Consider the following 19,080-nt stretch of genomic DNA (forward strand, 5'->3'; position numbering starts at 1 on the left):
CAACTAAGAACAAGCATGTTACCTTGTTCTCATAAATAAAGATTGCATGATTCTTCAGTGGTTCTACAATCGTGCCGACAACGAATCCTAACTTGTTCTTTGTTAATAAGTTCATTTTCATTGCACGAGACCAATTATGATAATTCTTATATATGAGTAGTGGTGAGACAAGACAGGGGGCTTTCATTTGGGTGGATATATAGGGGATGCATTTTGTCCATCTTGCATAGTATAAGGGTAGTAGGTGGCTTTGTTAGCCATTGGTGCGCGCATAAGAGCTCTCTCAAAGAGAACTCCAATACCATAATAAACTAACAATTGAAACTAGAAAAAATAAAAGATTAATCTATTCATTGAAGAACTAACAGAGGATTACGTATATATACATAAAAAAAGTAACAAATCTAGAAATAAGAAAATATAATATACAACAAATAAAAATAATCAAGTACCATAAGAGAATTAGTTAGAAACTAATTTAATTAATATGACGTGTATTACTTATAATCAGCTATGTTATGTTTACTTTATGTGAAGATAAGGTTATTGCTCAATTATAAGTTCAGAGCATAGTCAAAATCATTGTCACAACAATTATTAAAACTTGAATTGCAAGATCTGATGGAACATAAACAAGATACAAAATACTTTGCCAACTTAGCATTACAGGATACAAAATATAAAGTCCATTTTAAACTAGTACCTTAATGTCTCGTCCTGAACCTTGTCAACGAAATACTCTTTTCCACTTTCACCGTCAATTCCAAATATGTCTTGTACCAGCAAGGGGCGGGCGCCCTACGGAAGGACGCCCATTTCAACCCGTACCATTAAAGCAGTTAAAGACCGTCCGCCCATTTCAACAATTACGTTATATGATCGGTTAAAGACCATCCGCCCATTTCAACACTTGAAGTCCTTTAGATTACATCACCAATAACTAAGTGACGTTTGAGTACGATAGGGGCCGGCGCCCGTGTTGTACGGAATGAGTAGCACATCCCAAGGCCGGCCGCCCAATGATTAGACCTCGGGACAATGGCCGGCCATACTGCTAATCGTCTTGGTTTAAGGTAAGTAGAGTTTAAAAGCTATTGGGCTGTCATGGGCCATGATTAACCTTTCACTAATCCCAAGCCCATAGCGAAAACTATAAATACGAGTTCAGGGTGAGTGGTAGATAGGTTACATTGATTGCACATTTATTACCATCCCCTGAGAAAAGCCATTGCTCTGAAACTGACTTTGGCATCGGAGAATCTTTTGCAGGTTTCCACCCCTCAGGATCAAGAAGAGAATTAAGACTTGAAGAGAAGATCAGCCATCGACGCAAGAGTGCAGGAGAACTTGGAGGATAAATATAGCACAGCCCTACACATCCGAAACATGTCTATTTATAACTCAGTCAGTAGCTTATTGCATAGCCAAATTACATTCTACTCCCTAATGATATCTGAACAAAATAGAAAATAGGAAACAATTGAAACAAAATTCAAACAAATTAACTTAATAAAAAACATGACGACAATGAAAAGGTGAAACTATAAGCCACGATGGAATTAAATGTAAACAGCAGTGAGAAGATGGAAATAGAAGGAAGACGGTGAAGCGAAAAGAGGGAAAAGTTAGGAAGATGCAGTGAGGTTAGTGGATTTCAAATTTTTTTAGGGTTGCATTTTGAGAGGTGCATGTTTTTTCAAAGACACTGCACAAGATGAATCGTAAATGTAATGCAATTCCTCTTCAAGTACCTTTCAAAAACCCACCAATCTTCAAATTGAAAATCTAAATCTCAAAATCCCTAAACTAATTCATTCTTAAAAATAGAATTCTCCTTCTTAACCCTATAAAATAATTTATAGAATGAAATTTACACTTTATTTATATATTATAATTTAGTTTTATCTCTAATCAATCAATCTGACACTTCCAACAAACTGGGAATGTTATTTGAATGGAAGATTGAAATAGCATGTCAAATTATTATTTTTCCGATTAGTTTTGACTTAGGTATTTAGAGATTTTGAAAACGTATAAATCTTACATTTAAAATAAAAATTGAAAACTTGTACTAAAGTAGACGTGAACAGTTGTTAAACTTAATGAATATATATAGCTACGTGGAAAGTCTTATTGAATTTTGTAATAAAAGAAGAGGAGTTATTGATCTCTAAACATCCTCCACAAACTTCCTTTCAAAAGAAAATGGAAAATGTTATTCCAACAACGCTTTTTTAACACAGTTTTGACAACGTGCACGTGGCAGCTTCCTATTGGCTCAGTAATTTGAAAATGGAACAGAGAAGGGGTTACGGTCATAGGGGTATTTTGGGCTTTCTAAATAAAATTTTGACAAAATATGGGTTTCGCGGTTTAGGGTGCCTTCCTTCTTCTCGTTCGTTCAAGCCTTCCTTCTTCTCGTTCGTTCGCGGTTTAGGGTGCATTCCTTCTTGTCGTTCGTTGAAGCCTTCCTTCTTCTCGTTCGTTCAAGCCTTCTCTGTCGTCCGTCTTCTCTCTCGGTGTGTGTCCGTCTTCTCGTTCGTTGAAGCCTTCGTTCTCTTGCCGTGTTCGAAGCTTCCATCCTCGGTTTCGTTCTCTCCTCCTTCTTCAAAACGTGCGTTGAAACCCTTACATTTTGGTGTAAGTAAAAATGGGCTAGCCCTGACATTGTGTTTTACTCTGTGTTTTAGTTTTTCATTAAGTTGAATGATATAACTGAGTGTGGAATGTTGTCTTCTTAGGGCCGTTGCAATGGAAGGGAAAAAAGCAAGTGTAAGAAAAAAATTAAATTTTTTGTTTATATATTATTTAATTATCTTACGGATTGTAGTTAGTAATAAATTTTTATGATTTTTTTTGTAGTGGCGACTTCTTATCTCGATGGATTCATCGATCATAATTGAAATGAATCGTTTACTCCGACAGTGTCATGTGGATCGGATTAGGATGACACCATTTATGTGGTGTGTGAATATTAATAACCCTGTGGAGGTGAATTTAAAATTATTGAAGGTTATGGTTAGCAGGTGGGTTGGAAATGATAACAGTTTTAGAGTTAGTCAAAAGTTGGTGCCCTTTAGAGTTGTTGATGTGTTGATGAGCTTAGGTTTAGAAATAGGTGGTTTAGAGATTCCCTTTGATGAAGTAGTTGGTGGATTGGTTGGTGAAATGTTCAAATCAAAAACCATCAGTTTGAAGGACTTGACAGACATGTTTAATGTCATTGTTCATGATAAAAACATTGAAGTCGATGTAGTGTGTAGGTTATATATATTAGTTTGTTTGGTTGTTTTCTATTTCCCTAGGAAATCAAGGCATGTTTGTAACATGCCTTTTGGAGTGTTAGATGACTTAGACCGTTTGTGTCTATATGATTGGTGCACCGGTGTACATAAACACATTGTAGAGAATTTAAATAAATGTAAGAAGAAAATTATGGGAGCAGGTATCCCCCAGTCAGTCACTCTCAGTGGCAATGTGGCAGTCTTGCAGGTAATATGATATGTAGTTCACTATTTTGATGTAGTGCAGAACATTGTGAATTATGTTTGATGAAATAATTTTATGATATTTTAGGCTTGGGCGGTTGAGAGACTCTCTTTGCATGGTCATCCTTCGCACCGGTTTTTCCCGCGCATAATGAGATGGTTCCCGTTTAAATCAAGGACCGAAAAAATTGAAAATATTTTTATGACCGGAGATGTAAGTGTTTTGTTTTTCGTTATTTTGTATGTTAAAATGGATTGTGTATTTTGTCTGAATTTGTTGTGTGCTATTGGTGCAGTTAAATATGGAGTGGTATATACGAAATGAAGATCGTCATAGGCCGGAAATCCGTGCAGCTTTGAACTTGGATGACGAAGGATCCTTGGGTGAAGGATCCAAGGTTGACAAAGACGATGATGAAGAAGAAAGCTCTGATGACGGGGCATGGGAAGCAGGTGCGGAGGAGAGATTGAGGAAAAATAACGAACATATCAGAGCATTGAATGCCAAGATTGGAGTTTTGACTAGGGAGCTATTTGAAATTTATCAAACTCCAATCTTTCACGAAGAAGATGCATGTGCCACTGATGAAGAGGTTGGGGGTGGAGTTGGAGGTGAGGATAATGCTGAAGTTGGGGGAGAAGAAGAAGGTGATGGACATGGAGTTGGAGGTGAGGAGAATGCTGAAGTTGGGGGAGAAGAAGAAGGTTATGGAAATGAAGTTGATGACCCCCTAGGTGCACATGCTGAAGTAAGAGGGGATGATGAAACTGTTGGTAACATTAATTTTATTGAAATAGAAGATGATGCTGATGAAGGAGAACCAGAGGTGGTGCCATTGGCTATACCCCCATTGCGGAGTTTTGTTGGTGATCCAAGCACTAGTGTTGATGCAAACCAATTGTATACAGCAGTCAGCATCAGAGAGATGAACGTACACAGGTATGTGGTATGAATTGTAGTTGTGGTTGAGGAATATGTATTGTTTGTGATTGAGTAATATTTGTATGTTTAGGGTTGTAAGCGAGATAATTGGCCAAAGCTTGAGCACGACTTCAATTTACACTTTGGCCCCACTGAAATACGTTGATAACATGGTTAGTATTGTCACATTTGGTTGTGTTTCATGTTATAGTTTATTTTAGTAATGTGAAATTTTTTTATTCTGTAGGTGGTGTTATTTGCTTGTACGGTCTTTATGTACTTTAAGAAAAGGTTGTCCGGTGTTGTTAAGAGGTTTCATTTTAGTCCGTTATACTCGGTAAATAAAATTTGATATTGTGTCATATTTATGATTGAAGAAAGTATTTTTGATCGAATTTTTATTGATGATTTTGAAATTGTCCACAGCACCATATTCTTACAGATTATAGGAAACGTCCACAGAATCGCCATGTATTCACGCTTCATAACTATAACACTTATTTTCGTTCCGATCATTTTGGACTTGAAGAATTACCCACGGCGGACTTTGTGAGTAACCTTGAATTTCCAAATCTTGTCGACTTTTGGTTGTAAATGTGTTACTGAAATTGTTTATATTTTTTGTAGTTGTTTCTGCCATTTGTCCACGATGATCACTGGTGGTGTTATTCAGTGAAGTTGAGGTCAATGGAGATTTTTGTGATCGATTCATTGGGGAAGGGGATCAGAGACCGCAAAAGGATAGACACAGCCGTTGTAAGATTCGACATCTTTCATTGTTGATTACCGTGTGATTATGACATAACCCTGCATTGTTTAAGTATTTATTGTTTTTGTTAACTGGTAGGCTGAAAATATGGCACGGTTTTTTTGCATCTTGATGAATATACCGGAAGGTAGTATTGCTCCTTTGACAGTTAAACAAGCAAATATCCCATCCCAACCAAACTTGTAAGTTTCTTGAACTGTAGTGCCGGACGATATTGTGATGTATATGGGCAAAAGTAATCTGATGTTGTGGGTATATTATTTCAGACATGATTGTGGAGTAATAATGTTGAAAGCAATGGAAATCTGGGATGGAGATGAAAAATACAACGGGAAAAGCATGCCTGAATATACAACTGTAAGTTGGAACTGTGTGTTTGATAATATTGTTGTATGTCCTGGTTTGTAATGTGGAAAATGTTGGTTTCAGGAGGAGCTGCTTGGGATTAGAAAGCAATATGTGTGTGACTGGATCCTGGACAACGAGAACACTAGCAGAATGGAAGCCCTACATCTATACGGCATTGTCTAGGATTGCTAAGAAATTATCAAATTTTGACATGTATAAGATGTTCAAATATGTACCTAATGTTATTTGACAATTTTGACATGTATAAGATGTTGAAATATGTACCTAATGTTATTTGACAATGTACAGTATGTGTTTGTAATAAGAATAGTGGTTGGATTTCGAAATGAATTGTTTTTACTTTGCGTTTGTGTTTGTTATAATGACAAAATTAGTGATTGAAAAATGAACGCAGCATTATAATAAAAATTTGAAAAGTACGAGAGCATTTTCACTAAAATTAATGGTAATTAATGCGAAGGATTTGATCAATTTCCGAGTGGGGAGATGGGTGTTGGTGATTGATGTGAACGCAAGAAGGTTGGAGTTACCCGTGATGAGTAGGGGGACTAAGTAGTGCAAGGAATGAGTGAGACTGCTGAAAAAAAGCTCTGGTAATCGTTTACAGGACCCCTGTAAACGATTACCCGAGAGAAATTTGGAATTTGTACAGAAAGTCCAACACAGGTACTCAGTCAGGTGAACACAGGTCACCATTGGCAAAAAAAGTGACTTTTAGGCACTTCTGCACCTGTCTGAGGCTGGTGCAGGTATTGCAGTGGTGGGAGAGGGTGGGTGGTGATGTGATGTGAGTCCAAGGAGGCTGGGGAGACCCCCCATGAGTTGGAGGAGCAAGCTGTGCAAGGAATGAGTGAGACTGCTGAAAAAAGCCTCTGGTAATCGTTTACAGCACCCCTGTAAACGATTACCCGAGAGAAATTTGGAATTTGTACAGAAAGTCCAACACAGGTACTCAGTCAGGTGAACACAGGTCACCATTGGCAAAAAAAGTGACTTTTAGGCACTTCTGCACCTGTCTGAGGCTGGTGCAGGTGTTGCAGTGGTGGGAGAGGATGGGTGGTGATGTGATGTGAGTCCAAGGAGGCTGGGAGACCCCCCATGAGTTGGAGGAGCAAGCTGTGCAAGGAATGAGTGAGACTGCTGAAAAAAGCCTCTGGTAATCGTTTACAGCACCCCTGTAAACGATTACCCGAGAGAAATTTGGAATTTGTACAGAAAGTCCAACACAGGTACTCAGTCAGGTGAACACAGGTCACAATTGGCAAAAAAAGTGACTTTTAGGCACTTCTGCACCTGTCTGAGGCTGGTGCAGGTGTTGCAGTGGTGGGAGAGGGTGGGTGGTGATGTGATGTGAGTCCAAGGAGGCTAGGGAGACCCCCCATGAGTTGGAGGAGCAAGCTGTGGAAGGAATGAGTGAGACTGCTGAAAAAAGCCTCTGGTAATCGTTTACAGCACCCCTGTAAACGATTACCCGAGAGAAATTTGGAATTTGTACAGAAAGTCCAACACAGGTACTCAGTCAGGTGAACACAGGTCACCATTGGCAAAAAAAGTGACTTTTAGGCACTTCTGCACCTGTCTGAGGCTGGTGCAGGTGTTGCAGTGGTGGGAGAGGGTGGGTGGTGATGTGATGTGAGTCCAAGGAGGCTGGGGAGACCCCCCATGAGTTGGAGGAGCAAGCTGTGCAAGGAATGAGTGAGACTGCTGAAAAAAGCCTCTGGTAATCGTTTACAGCACCCCTGTAAACGATTACCCGAGAGAAATTTGGAATTTGTACAGAAAGTCCAACACAGGTACTCAGTCAGGTGAACACAGGTCACCATTGGCAAAAAAAGTGACTTTTAGGCACTTCTGCACCTGTCTGAGGCTGGTCCAGGTGTTGCAGTGGTGGGAGAGGGTGGGTGGTGATGTGATGTGAGTCCAAGGAGGCTGGGGAGACCCCCCATGAGTTGGAGGAGCAAGCTGTGCAAGGAATGAGTGAGACTGCTGAAAAAAGCCTCTGGTAATCGTTTACAGCACCCCTGTAAACGATTACCCGAGAGAAATTTGGAATTTGTACAGAAAGTCCAACACAGGTACTCAGTCAGGTGAACACAGGTCACCATTGGCAAAAAAAGTGACTTTTAGGCACTTCTGCACCTGTCTGAGGCTGGTGCAGGTGTTGCAGTGGTGGGAGAGGGTGGGTGGTGATGTGATGTGAGTCCAAGGAGGCTGGGGAGACCCCCCATGAGTTGGAGGAGCAAGCTGTGCAAGGAATGAGTGAGACTACTGAAAAAAGCCTCTGGTAATCGTTTACAGCACCCCTGTAAACGATTACCCGAGAGAAATTGGGAATTTGTACAGAAAGTCCAACACAGGTACTCAGTCAGATGAACAAAGGTCACCATTGGAAGAAAAAGTGACTTTTAGGCACTTCTGCAAGTGTCTGAGGCCTGTGCAGGTGTTCCAGTGGTGGGAGGGGGTGGATGGTGATGTGATGTGAGGCCAAGGAGTGTTGGGTGACCCCCCATGAGTTGGTGGAGCAAGCTGTGCAAGGAATGAGTGAGAGTGTTCAAAAAGGGTTCTGGTAATCGTTTACAGCAACCCTGTAAACGATTACCCGAGAGAAATTGCCAATTTGTACAGAAAGTCCAACACAGGTACTCAGTCAGATGAACACAGGTCACCATTGGAAGAAAAAGTGACTTTTAGGCACTTCTGCAAGTGTCTGAGGCTGGTGCAGGTGTTGCAGTGGTGGGAGAGGGTGGATGGTGATGTGATGTGAGGCCAAGGAGGGTGGGGAGACCCCTCATGAGTTGGAGGAGCAAGCTGTGCAAGGAATGAGTGAGACTGCTGAAAAAAGGGGCTGGTAATCGTTTACAGCACCCCTGTAAACGATTACCCGGGAGAAATTGGGAATGTGTACAGAAAGTCCAACACAGGTCATCAGTCAGGTGAACACAGGTCACCATTTGAAAAAAAACTGACTTTTATGGTAATCTGCACCTGTCTGAGGCTTGTGCAGGTGTTCCAGTGGTGGGAGAGGGTGGATGGTGATGTGATGTGAGTCCAAGGAGGGTGGGGAGACACCCCATGAGTTGGCGGAGCAAGCTGTGCAAGGAATGAGTGAGAGTGCTGAAAAAGGGGCTGGTAATCGTTTACAGCACCCCTGTAAACGATTACCCGAGAGAAATTTGGAATTTGTACATAAAGTATAACACAGCTACTGAAGCAGGTGAACAGGGGTCACCATTCGAAAATTAACTTACTTTTAGGCACCATTTTGTTTGACATAAATAAATTCATGATAACACACCATTAATAAAGATTCAGTTACACAACATACACAACAACATGATACATTGTACGTTTCAAATATTACAGTCATCCATGAAATACTTATAATGATGTTCATATCAAATTACAGTTATCCTAAACCCACTATTGGTTGTCTGCTTGATTGGACGTCGATGGTTGGTCAGATGGACGGACAAATTTGCGGAGGATGTCATCCACATTGAGTTCCTTCTCTGCCCACATAGGAAGTCGAATGACAGGTTTTGTTGTCTCCTTAACAAGGTCAATTGTAGGAGGAGAAACTTCAGCTGGAAATACCTTCACTATAGAGCGATGCGTAATATTGAGGTAGTGGTTTTGCCTAAATGCAGTGAAGGGGTGGACCTAAATGTACAAACGGAATTTGTAAGAAGAATAACACTTAAATACCAATAAAATAATTATGGTAGTTAAGTAAAAATTTGACGGCTTACAAGATTGAGTATGATAACGGAACCAACTGCGATATTTTCTGCAATTTCAGGATCATCAAGAGCTTTCTTATGCAACGAAGCCTTCATCGTGGCAGTTGGGTCCTTAAGAGTCAACTGCATATCTCCCAACCCATTGGGCTTGCACTCTTTCAATATGCAAACCACCAATGGAAGGACCTCAGCTGATTTTGCCTCTTGTAGGGAGTTAACGTTCTCGAATTTTCCATCCTTTACGAGACCTATGATAAAAAAATATTAAAACAAATTACAAGTATTCAAGGTAATAATGTTCTTCGAAGCGTGTATGAGATTCAGTGTACCGTGGTGTTCAATAAACATCTGTGCCCATTTCCAAGCATTGGAGTTGAAATCTCGTTCATAGGTTGCGTCAGCAACATCACGAGCAAATTCTTGTGTCGATTTCGGTTGTTCTGTTCCCGTCCTATTCATGAAAGCTGCTTGGATGTTACCTGCAGGACCAGGAATAAGCGTTGCGGAAGCATCACATTTTTTCAAAAACGATTCAAGGACATCATCATCATAGACAAGGTCTTCCCATGCATCCATGATTATGCAGAAATTTCCTGTCCACCTAAAAATTGTAGGTTAAGGACGATACATGACTAGGATGATTAAAGAAGTCACTCACAACTAAACAATGGTAATCGGGTTACTGTCACCTGATTGAAGCCTACACAATTGGTTTCTCTCCCCGAAATTGAAATACAAGTACGTGAACGATGAAATTATATGAAATCAATGTACCCAAAAAAATATTAATATTATATCTATTTCCATTAACTTAACTTATTCAAATCAAGTTACATTAATTGTGGGGAGATAGTCTGACAGTATGGGTAGCCTTTAAAAGTGAAAAGCATTGATTTGGGGTTAGGAGAGAGAAACTTTATGCTGACAACCATCAATGCATGCTTTCACAGGATAACCAAATACGTGTTTCACAAGCAAAAAATTGGACCTTTGGCGGGAATACACAGCTGCGTCAACAACCAACGTTAGAATCCAACGTTCACACTTATTTCCATTGACCAAGCACTTCCAGACAACGTACCAGGGTGTTCATTAAAGAGAAGGGACAAAACGAAGTTCGGAGGGTTGGTGAGAAGCACATAAGAATCATTTATGGTGGACTTAAATGTAGAAGATGAGGTTGGTTAGGACCACTGAGCTTCAATAAAGGGCACACCATTTTTCACCACGGTACGTTTAAATAAGTTCTTCGAAAAGATTTTATTTTCATTATTTTTGTAGTTGCCAGTGGTCATAGTGGTAAGTGTGAAGAGTGAATATAATTTGTTTTATCTCTAAAGGTGGGTTTAATGTCAACGCACACAATGGATGGGGATCAAGGGAATGACTATAATGACAATGTTGATGAGCCCAATGAAAGTTTAATGGAGATTGACCCAACAGTGCATATGTGTTTTGACTCAATGGTTGAAGCTAAAACTTTTTACACAAACTACGCCATTAGACGTGGGTTTGCCGTGCGGACTAGGACTTCTAAAAAAGATAAAGACAACAACGTCTACTATCTCAGAATAGTTTGTTCAAGGGAGGGAAAATATGTGTCTTCGGTGAAAGCAGTGGTAAAAACACTTCCAAGTCAAATTAACCAATGTCCTGCTGGGATAACCATTGCAAAGAAGGAGGACAAGTGGTTTATAAGGACCGTTGTTCTGGACCACAACCACGATCTTTGTCCAAATAACTCCAAACTATTTGCAGCCAATAGAAAGTTAAGCATGCATGCAAAACACACGTTGCAGGTCAACGACGATGCTGGAGTTAGGTTAAATAAGAGTTTCCTTAGCATTGTGAACGATGCGGGGGGATATGAAAACATGGACTTTGTCGAGCGGGACGCTCGAAACTACATTGGCCAACACAGAAGATCTTTATGTAAGGATGGTGATGGTCAGGCACTCCTACGACACTTTTCGTCAATGAAAGATAGAAATAACGAGTTCTTCTATGACATTGCTCTGGATGAAGGGAATAAAATTTGTAGTGTGTTTTGGGCTGATGCAAGAAGTCGTGCTGCATGTGAAGAATTCGGTGATGTTGTTTCCTTTGACACCACTTACTTAACAAATAAGTACGACATGCCATTTGCGCCTTTTGTTGGAGTTAACCATCATGGATACTCGATTTTACTTGGTTGTGGATTGTTGTCTTCGGAAGACACTGTCTCATTTGTCTGGTTGTTCCAATGTTGGCTAAGATGCATGCGTAATAAGACTCCTCAAGGTATTATTACTGACCAATGCAGAGCAATGGCCAACGCTATTGAACAAGTGTTTCCTCATACGAGGCACAGGTGGTGTTTATGGCACATCCTTAAGAAGTTGCCTGAAAAATTGCACGGGTATAGAAATAATCCCGTTATCAAAACCGAACTACATGCGCTTATATATGATTGTGTTTGTCCAACAGAATTTGAAAATGGTTGGAAGGAACTACTTACCAAACATGGATTGGAGGAAAATGAATGGCTATGTAATTTGTACAAAGAGAGACATAAATGGGTCCCGTGTTACTTGAAAAAAGATTTTTGGGCAGGCATGTCTACGACTCAGAGAAGTGAGGGAATGAATGCCTTTTCTGATGGATTTATCAATTCTACAACAACACTTCAACAGTTTGTGGTCCAATACGACAATGCACTTAGGGTAAAGGCGCAGAAGGAAATAGAAGCCGACTTCTCCTCCATGAACACCACTATTGCATGTGGTTCTCAGTCACCAATTGAGAGACAATTTCAAGTGGAATACACACATGCAAAGTTTGAGGAGGTCCAAACAGAATTCCGTTCAAGGATGAATTGTTTCATCAAAGACACCTTAAAGGAGGACTTGTGGAACACTTACACTGTAAAAGAGGAACGAATGTGGGAGGGTAATCGTGTACCGGATAAATTTTACAAAGTTCAATTTGATCCCATCACACAGACAACCACTTGCTCTTGCCACCTCTTTGAGTTTAGAGGAATTATATGTCGCCATTCCCTGTTGGTATTTGGCCAAGAAGATGTTTACAGTGTTCCCTCACAATACATTTTGAGGCGCTGGAGCAAAAACATTCGAAGAAGACACACACTAATAACAGCATCGTATAGTAATTCGACAAATGAACCACGGATGCAAAGATACAAACTGTTGTGCAAACGTTTTTATGAAATTGCTGAAGTTGCATGTGAGTCTGAGGAAGCTAGTACTGAATTGGAAAAAGAACTTAGTTGTTTGGGTACAAAATTTGGATTCAGTTCTTCCATGACAAATAACATCATCAGTGATGCAGGCCAACTAAGATACGATACTGGTGCATGCACGTCAATACCACTTACTCCAGTTGGAACATCTGATGTCCTTGTACACAGTCCTGCAACTGTTAAGCGAAAAGGACGTCCACGCACAAATAGGTTGAAGTCCACTGTTGAGAAAAAAACCAAAAGAAAAAAGTCAACTTCATTGACAAACACTTCAACACCACCAACCGAACAATGCGTGAGTCATTATTTACGGTCAAAATATTTATTACATAGTTTTTAGTCTATCAATTATGTTTAACTTAGTAGTTGTGTTGTTTCAGGGCGAAAGACCAAGTAATGTTCTTGAATGTGATCACCGTGAACAATTTGAAGCGGACACTATCCAACTATCACAAGATACCGAAATGGGTCATTTTGGATTTATGTCGTTGTTGTCAACTGTACATAACAATTTTGATAACAACATCAACTGATATATACAACTTGTTTGCTGCTTATTTTGTAACTTTTTTATGTTTTTCAAAGTTAAAATGGTCTTCGATGAAATTCCTTTAATGAATGTATGTGATGCATATGACCACACCAGTATTTGTTATTGTAATCGATTACGAGGCACTGGTAATCGATTACGAGGCCATTGTAATCGATTACGAGGCTCTGGTAAACGATTACTGTGTTCAGTTAATTAAACCTAATTATCCCACTGCATAACGTGTATAACTTGCAATCGTGTTCGTAACCGCCCACAACACATCCTTCCTCATATTCGATTCGAAAACCTCTCTTCTCTCAGTGCAAAACCCTAAACGAAATACAATGGCTGATCGTGGAACGAAGAAACAAAAGGCATCTTCTTCCGTTGGTGGACGTCGCCGTCGCCGGAGTCCAACCCCATCACCATCGTCATCCCCTCCTACGCCTACCAATGATCTCTTCTCGTCGGATGAGCAACAGGAGAAATATGCCCAACATTTCGTAAATCGGGAAATTTTGGAGAGTAAGTATCTAGAGGACGAATACTTTCAAGGAAAAAATTTTCAGTTCTATGACATATTACACCAAGCTGGGCTGACTGAATTTGTGTGTTTAAGAAGACATTACCACCCACAATTAGTCAGAGTGTTCTATAGCAACATGTCAATATCGGATACGGGTGTTATTCGAAGCGAAGTTAGAGGGGTCAAAATTAGGGTCAGCCCTAATCTTTTTCAACAACTGACTAATCTCCCATCTGAGGGTGTTTGCTACGAAGGCAAAGTTGTAGATGAGTGGAAAGAACAATACGATTCTGTCACTGCAAGGCAACTAGTGTGTAGAGATGATGCAGCCATACAATCTAGAATACTAGCGGGGCAAATGAAGGTTCAACCAAGGATACTTCATTACGTTCTCACTAGAGTATTACTTCCTCGTGCAACCAATATTGGTCAGGCATCTGAAGAGGATATTATGCTGCTATGGGCATTTTTCAATTCCATTCAAATTAACTGGGGACATCTTATTAGATATAAGATGAAAAGAGCATTAAGGGAGAACGCAAAGTTGCCGTATCCACATTTGATAACCATCTTCATGGAACACTTTGAAGTGCCTACTGAAAGTTATCCCATTTCAGAACTGAAGTTCAAGCAAAGAATTGGTTATGAAGTTCTAGCATCATTTGGTTATATGCAAAATGATGAAGGAGAATGGGTTCCCAAAGGCAATGCCCCCCATCCCCCCTTACAAGAAGGTCAACAGAATCAAGGACAACATGATGAACAAGGAAGTTCATCTACAACACTAGATAATGTAATCAACCGCATAGAACAACTGCAAACCTTTGTTGGTTCAAGATTTGATGCCTTTGAAACTCGATTTGATGCCCTTGAAACAAGATTTGGAAACATGGACATGGTCATCACTACAAGGTTTGATGCGTTGCAATCGCGTGTTGGGAACATTGAAGAACAACTGCAACACTTGCCAAGTGCTTCTGCAAACAATCCTGAGACCTAAAATTGCTTGTTTAGGCTTTCTTTACTGCTTTTTAAAGAACTATGTAATCCAGTTCCTCCTTTCATCATTTGAAGTATTTAATAAAATGAAGTTGTTTAGTTTCACAATGGTTCCTCAATTCTCGACATTTATTATGTAATGTTCAATTTATGATACACTTAATACCATGGCAGTAGTGAGTAAAAGTCAGTAACCAATACCACTTAATACTAACCAATAACACTAACCAATACCACTTAATAACACTGCAGTTGTCTGTAAAACTAAAAGTCACTTTTTCTTCCAATGGTGACTTGTGTTCATCTGACTGAGTACCTGTGTTGGACTTTCTGTACAAATTGGCAATTTCTCTCGGGTAATCGTTTACAGGGGTGCTGTAAACGATTACCAGCCCCTTTTTTCAGCAGTCTCACTCATTCCTTGCACAGCTTGCTCCTCCAACTCATGAGGGGTCAACCCACACTCCTTGGCCTCACATCACATCACCATCCACCCTCTCCCACCACTGGAACACCTGCACAGGCCTCAGACACTTGCAGAAGTGCCTAAAAGTCACTTTTTCTTCCAATGGTGACCTGTGTTCATCTGACTGAGTACCTGTGTTGGACTTTCTGTACAAATTGGCAATTTCTCTCGGGTAATCGTTTACAGGGGTGCTGTAAACGATTACCAGAACCCTTTTTGAACACTCTCACTCATTCCTTGCACAGCTTGCTCCACCAACTCATGGGGGGTCACCCAACACTCCTTGGCCTCACATCACATCACCATCCACCCTCTCCCACCACTGGAACACCTGCACAGGCCTCAGACACTTGCAGAAGTGCCTAAAAGTCACTTTTTCTTCCAATGGTGACCTTTGTTCATCTGACTGAGTACCTGTGTTGGACTTTCTGTACAAATTCCCAATTTCTCTCGGGTAATCGTTTACAGGGGTGCTGTAAACGATTACCAGAGGCTTTTTTCAGCAGTCTCACTCATTCCTTGCACAGCTTGCTCCTCCAACTCATGGGGGGTCTCCCCAGCCTCCTTGGACTCACATCACATCACCACCCACCCTCTCCCACCACTGCAACACCTGCACCAGCCTCAGACAGGTGCAGAAGTGCCTAAAAGTCACTTTTTTTGCCAATGGTGACCTGTGTTCACCTGACTGAGTACCTGTGTTGGACTTTCTGTACAAATTCCAAATTTCTCTCGGGTAATCGTTTACAGGGGTCCTGTAAACGATTACCAGAGCTTTTTTTCAGCAGTCTCACTCATTCCTTGCACAGCTTGCTCCTCCAACTCATGGGGGGTCTCCCCAGCCTCCTTGGACTCACATCACATCACCACCCACCCTCTCCCACCACTGCAACACCTGCACCAGCCTCAGACAGGTGCAGAAGTGCCTAAAAGTCACTTTTTTTGCCAATGGTGACCTGTGTTCACCTGACTGAGTACCTGTGTTGGACTTTCTGTACAAATTCCAAATTTCTCTCGGGTAATCGTTTACAGGGGTCCTGTAAACGATTACCAGAGCTTTTTTTCAGCAGTCTCACTCATTCCTTGCACAGCTTGCTCCTCCAACTCATGAGGGGTCACCCCACACTCCTTGGCCTCACATCACATCACATGTTACTCAAAATGTCCACTCAAACACCATGTTACAAACAAGCCTGCAACTTAGAAGACAAAAAAAGTTACGACATTCTGAAATCGACAAACCCACAACTCATAATAACAATGGTATTGAATAGATAAAATATGAGACCAATTCAAACCAAAACTCAAATTTTATTTCATTGAACCAAATCGGATACATTGAACATTGTTTTCTTAATCTATTTACAATGATTACAATTTTCATTACTTTCCAAATAACATTTTCAATCAACTAAATACACAGATCACTCATTTTTTATTCTAAGCGCTACGGTCCCGGTGTATGGAGTCCTAAGTGCTCTTCCCTTGTAACGCCTTCGTGATCCAACCCTAACATACGTCTTCAAAGGTTGTTTATTTCCGTCAATGTCAGTAGGGGATACAAAACCAGTGTTCACAGATGGTTCTGTACGAGGCACACTTTGTCCAACGTCATCTTTATTTTGCCTTCTTGCCTTCTCTTCAGCCAATTGTGCCTCCAAAGTTGCAACCCTCCTTTTAAGTTCTTCAATTAGAAATTCTTGTTCCTCTAAGGCACGCATAAAAGTTTCTCTGCGAGCTCTTTTTTGTTTCTTCTTTCCTCTTGGTTTAGCATCCTTTCTTTTAGGTGTTGGTCTGTATTCCTCCTTATCCTTCGTTGAAGGACCACCATAAACATCGTCAACAACCTGAAATTTAACAACACATTACACATTACACAACTTTGGTCAATATATGAAAACATAACAAAACTTTCGATAACAAACAACTTACCAAACCTGTCTCCATACACCGTTTAACGAACTTGTCTCCAACACTTATATTCATCCAATGCAATATTCGTGGAAATTTATCAATAGGACCTTTTGGTGGAACAAACAGCTCAAAAAACCATACCTACGACAAATAAATCATCTTAACTTGTAACAGACTTAATTCAAATAACATTTTAAGTAAGTACATCAAATACTATTAATTACCTGCAGCATGTACACACAACCGTTGACGTAAACGTTTGAAATACCTTTTCCTTTCTTCAAGCCTTGAGAAGCTTTGCACAAACTATGTAACAGAAAACGATAAACTAGACTACCCCAACAATAACTACCCAAAGCACTTAAGTTGTCAACAACATTAAACATTACGGGAAACACTTTCCCGCTACGTTTTGGAAATAAAATCTCACTTATCCCTACCAGGAGGTAAAGGCTACAAAAATGAGAACAAGGAATCTTCTTCTTTTGTTTTCGCATTAGAATTTTGTATATTGAATTCAATTCCTTTGTTCCTTTGCCTATGTATTTCACACATTCACTATTGCCCAGCTCTTCCTTTAAGTTAATGTTTGCACCATCTGTACTCAGTCCCAACCCTAAATAAATATCATTTTCATTTATATTCAATACTTTATTCCCAACTATAAAACCACTACTACAGTCGTCCCACTTACCCAATAACTCACTCACTATATTTCTACCTACTTTAACATTGACATTGACATCTAAAAACCAAGCAAATGGAGTTTTCGCAATCAATGATCGATGCTCCTTTGTTAAGCGTTCGTTCAAAGTACATATATACTTTGTCGAAAAAGAGTGACGAACACTCAACTGCATAAACCAAAATCAAATCATCAAAACAACCAAACCCAATAACCCAAGCACCACAACACAACGATACGAACCCCAAACATTAACCCAAATCAAATAACCATGCTACGTGATGCCCAAACCGAATAACCAAGCTACGACATCGAATGGAAAACCACTTACCTTAGTCGTCGGACAATCGTCACCGGAACTTCCCATTACGCACGATAACAGGAGACCAAACTGGCCGGAGACAACAGGATGCAAATGGAACGAAGCGAGACGAAACGCGACCTTAGTCCTCTCAAGAGAACGGACCTTTTGCAATGGAACACAGAAAGGGAAAGGCAATGGAACAGAGAAAGGGAAAGGCAATGGAACAAAGAAAGGGAAAGGGGTATTTTAGGATTTTCACTCAAAATAAGGGTTACGGTCATAGGTTTTAAAAAAAAAAAATTTAAACAAACCAATGAGGTGGCGACACGTGGCGTTGTCAAAAGAGTGTTAAAAATCTGTTGTTGGAATATCGCGGTCCAAAGAAAATTATATCTAAATTGGAGTCTTCCCTTTTTTCCACACCTACTTTCCACGGATCTGATTTTAGTTTTTTTTTTTATTTTACATCTTCCTCGAGTTTCCTTCTTCAAAGAAAATATCACTTTCTTTTTTCTTCCATATAAATCTAATGAAATTCCTTTTCTTTATTATTATTTTCATATCTCGCGGAAAACAAATAATTAATTCCGAGTATTACACGGATTTGACATTTCAACGGACGGAAATTTGTGAACCAAAACTTTAACATCATCTTATCTCTTTTCATGACAATTAATAAAAATCTCTAATACATTACAGTTATATTCATCGGTGAGATGTTGATCGTTCCGATAATAAGATAGATATGAAATAAATGAAAAATAAAATCTTCATAATAAAATAAAAAGAAATAGAAAATGAAAAACTAAAAATATATTTAACCTAATAATTAAAATAATAAAATTTAAAAATCACTAAAAGAAAAGGGACATTGAAATTTCATATAAGTTATAAGTAGTTTTACCTGAATCGATCTTCTGCCCAGATTCACTGGAATCACCACTTCAACTCAAATCCATTGTGTTTGACTTCCTATACAGATATTGAAATGACTCAATATATTCCACGCAAAATTTCATCAGAATATTTGAACGAAACTAAGTTTTGATATTATATATTATTATAAAGTAAAAAAAAAGTTTTAAATTTTAAATTTGAACAAAATAAATAAGGAAAAGACTCAAT

At 39.7% G+C, this 19,080-nt stretch overlaps 3 protein-coding genes across 3 annotated transcripts; 2 read left to right on the forward strand and 1 right to left on the reverse strand.

Annotated features, from left to right (window-relative positions):
• The first annotated feature begins 4 nt into the window (after positions 1–4).
• On the forward strand, positions 5–5,892 carry LOC148191568 (uncharacterized). The gene is made up of 12 exons (XM_088100665.1): positions 5–2,640; positions 2,742–2,772; positions 2,863–3,492; positions 3,577–3,702; positions 3,785–4,428; positions 4,502–4,583; positions 4,658–4,747; positions 4,837–4,959; positions 5,038–5,166; positions 5,258–5,361; positions 5,446–5,536; positions 5,609–5,892. Exons 2-12 carry the CDS (start codon positions 2,752–2,754, stop codon positions 5,708–5,710), a joined length of 2,142 nt encoding a protein of 713 aa, XP_087956791.1. The 5' UTR covers positions 5–2,640; positions 2,742–2,751; the 3' UTR covers positions 5,711–5,892.
• Positions 5,893–10,637: 4,745 nt separating this feature from the next.
• Positions 10,638–13,062, forward strand: LOC124824958 (protein FAR1-RELATED SEQUENCE 5-like). The gene is made up of 2 exons (XM_088100287.1): positions 10,638–12,824; positions 12,910–13,062. Exons 1-2 carry the CDS (start codon positions 10,638–10,640, stop codon positions 13,060–13,062), a joined length of 2,340 nt encoding a protein of 779 aa, XP_087956413.1.
• A 3,395-nt stretch (positions 13,063–16,457) lies between these two features.
• Positions 16,458–18,001, reverse strand: LOC148191569 (uncharacterized). The gene is made up of 3 exons (XM_088100943.1): positions 17,191–18,001; positions 16,985–17,107; positions 16,458–16,899 (listed from the first exon to the last, which is right to left on the reverse strand). Exons 1-3 carry the CDS (start codon positions 17,824–17,826, stop codon positions 16,477–16,479), a joined length of 1,182 nt encoding a protein of 393 aa, XP_087957069.1. The 5' UTR covers positions 17,827–18,001; the 3' UTR covers positions 16,458–16,476.
• Between the last annotated feature and the right edge of the window lie 1,079 nt (positions 18,002–19,080).

Source organism: Vigna umbellata, chromosome 10, assembly GCF_029865625.1.
Source record: "Vigna umbellata cultivar VRB3 chromosome 10, Vumbellata_1.0, whole genome shotgun sequence".
NCBI classification, from domain to species: Eukaryota; Viridiplantae; Streptophyta; class Magnoliopsida; order Fabales; family Fabaceae; genus Vigna; species Vigna umbellata.

Excerpts from the sequence above, each read along its gene's own strand:
- LOC148191568 (XM_088100665.1), top strand. The coding sequence starts at position 2,752 with ATGGAAGGGAAAAAAGCAAGT. Across the intron at positions 4,429-4,501 it reads AGAGAGATGAACGTACACAG|GGTTGTAAGCGAGATAATTG; the intron begins GTATGTGGTATG and ends TTGTATGTTTAG. Across the intron at positions 5,167-5,257 it reads AAAGGATAGACACAGCCGTT|GCTGAAAATATGGCACGGTT; the intron begins GTAAGATTCGAC and ends GTTAACTGGTAG.
- LOC124824958 (XM_088100287.1), top strand. The coding sequence starts at position 10,638 with ATGTCAACGCACACAATGGATGGGGATCAAGGGAATGACTATAATGAC. Across the intron at positions 12,825-12,909 it reads CACCACCAACCGAACAATGC|GGCGAAAGACCAAGTAATGT; the intron begins GTGAGTCATTAT and ends GTGTTGTTTCAG.
- LOC148191569 (XM_088100943.1), bottom strand. The coding sequence starts at position 17,826 with ATGCAGTTGAGTGTTCGTCACTCTTTTTCGACAAAGTATATATGTACT. Across the intron at positions 17,108-17,190 it reads GTTGTGTGTACATGCTGCAG|GTATGGTTTTTTGAGCTGTT; the intron begins GTAATTAATAGT and ends TATTTGTCGTAG. Across the intron at positions 16,900-16,984 it reads GGTGTATGGAGACAGGTTTG|GTTGTTGACGATGTTTATGG; the intron begins GTAAGTTGTTTG and ends GTTAAATTTCAG.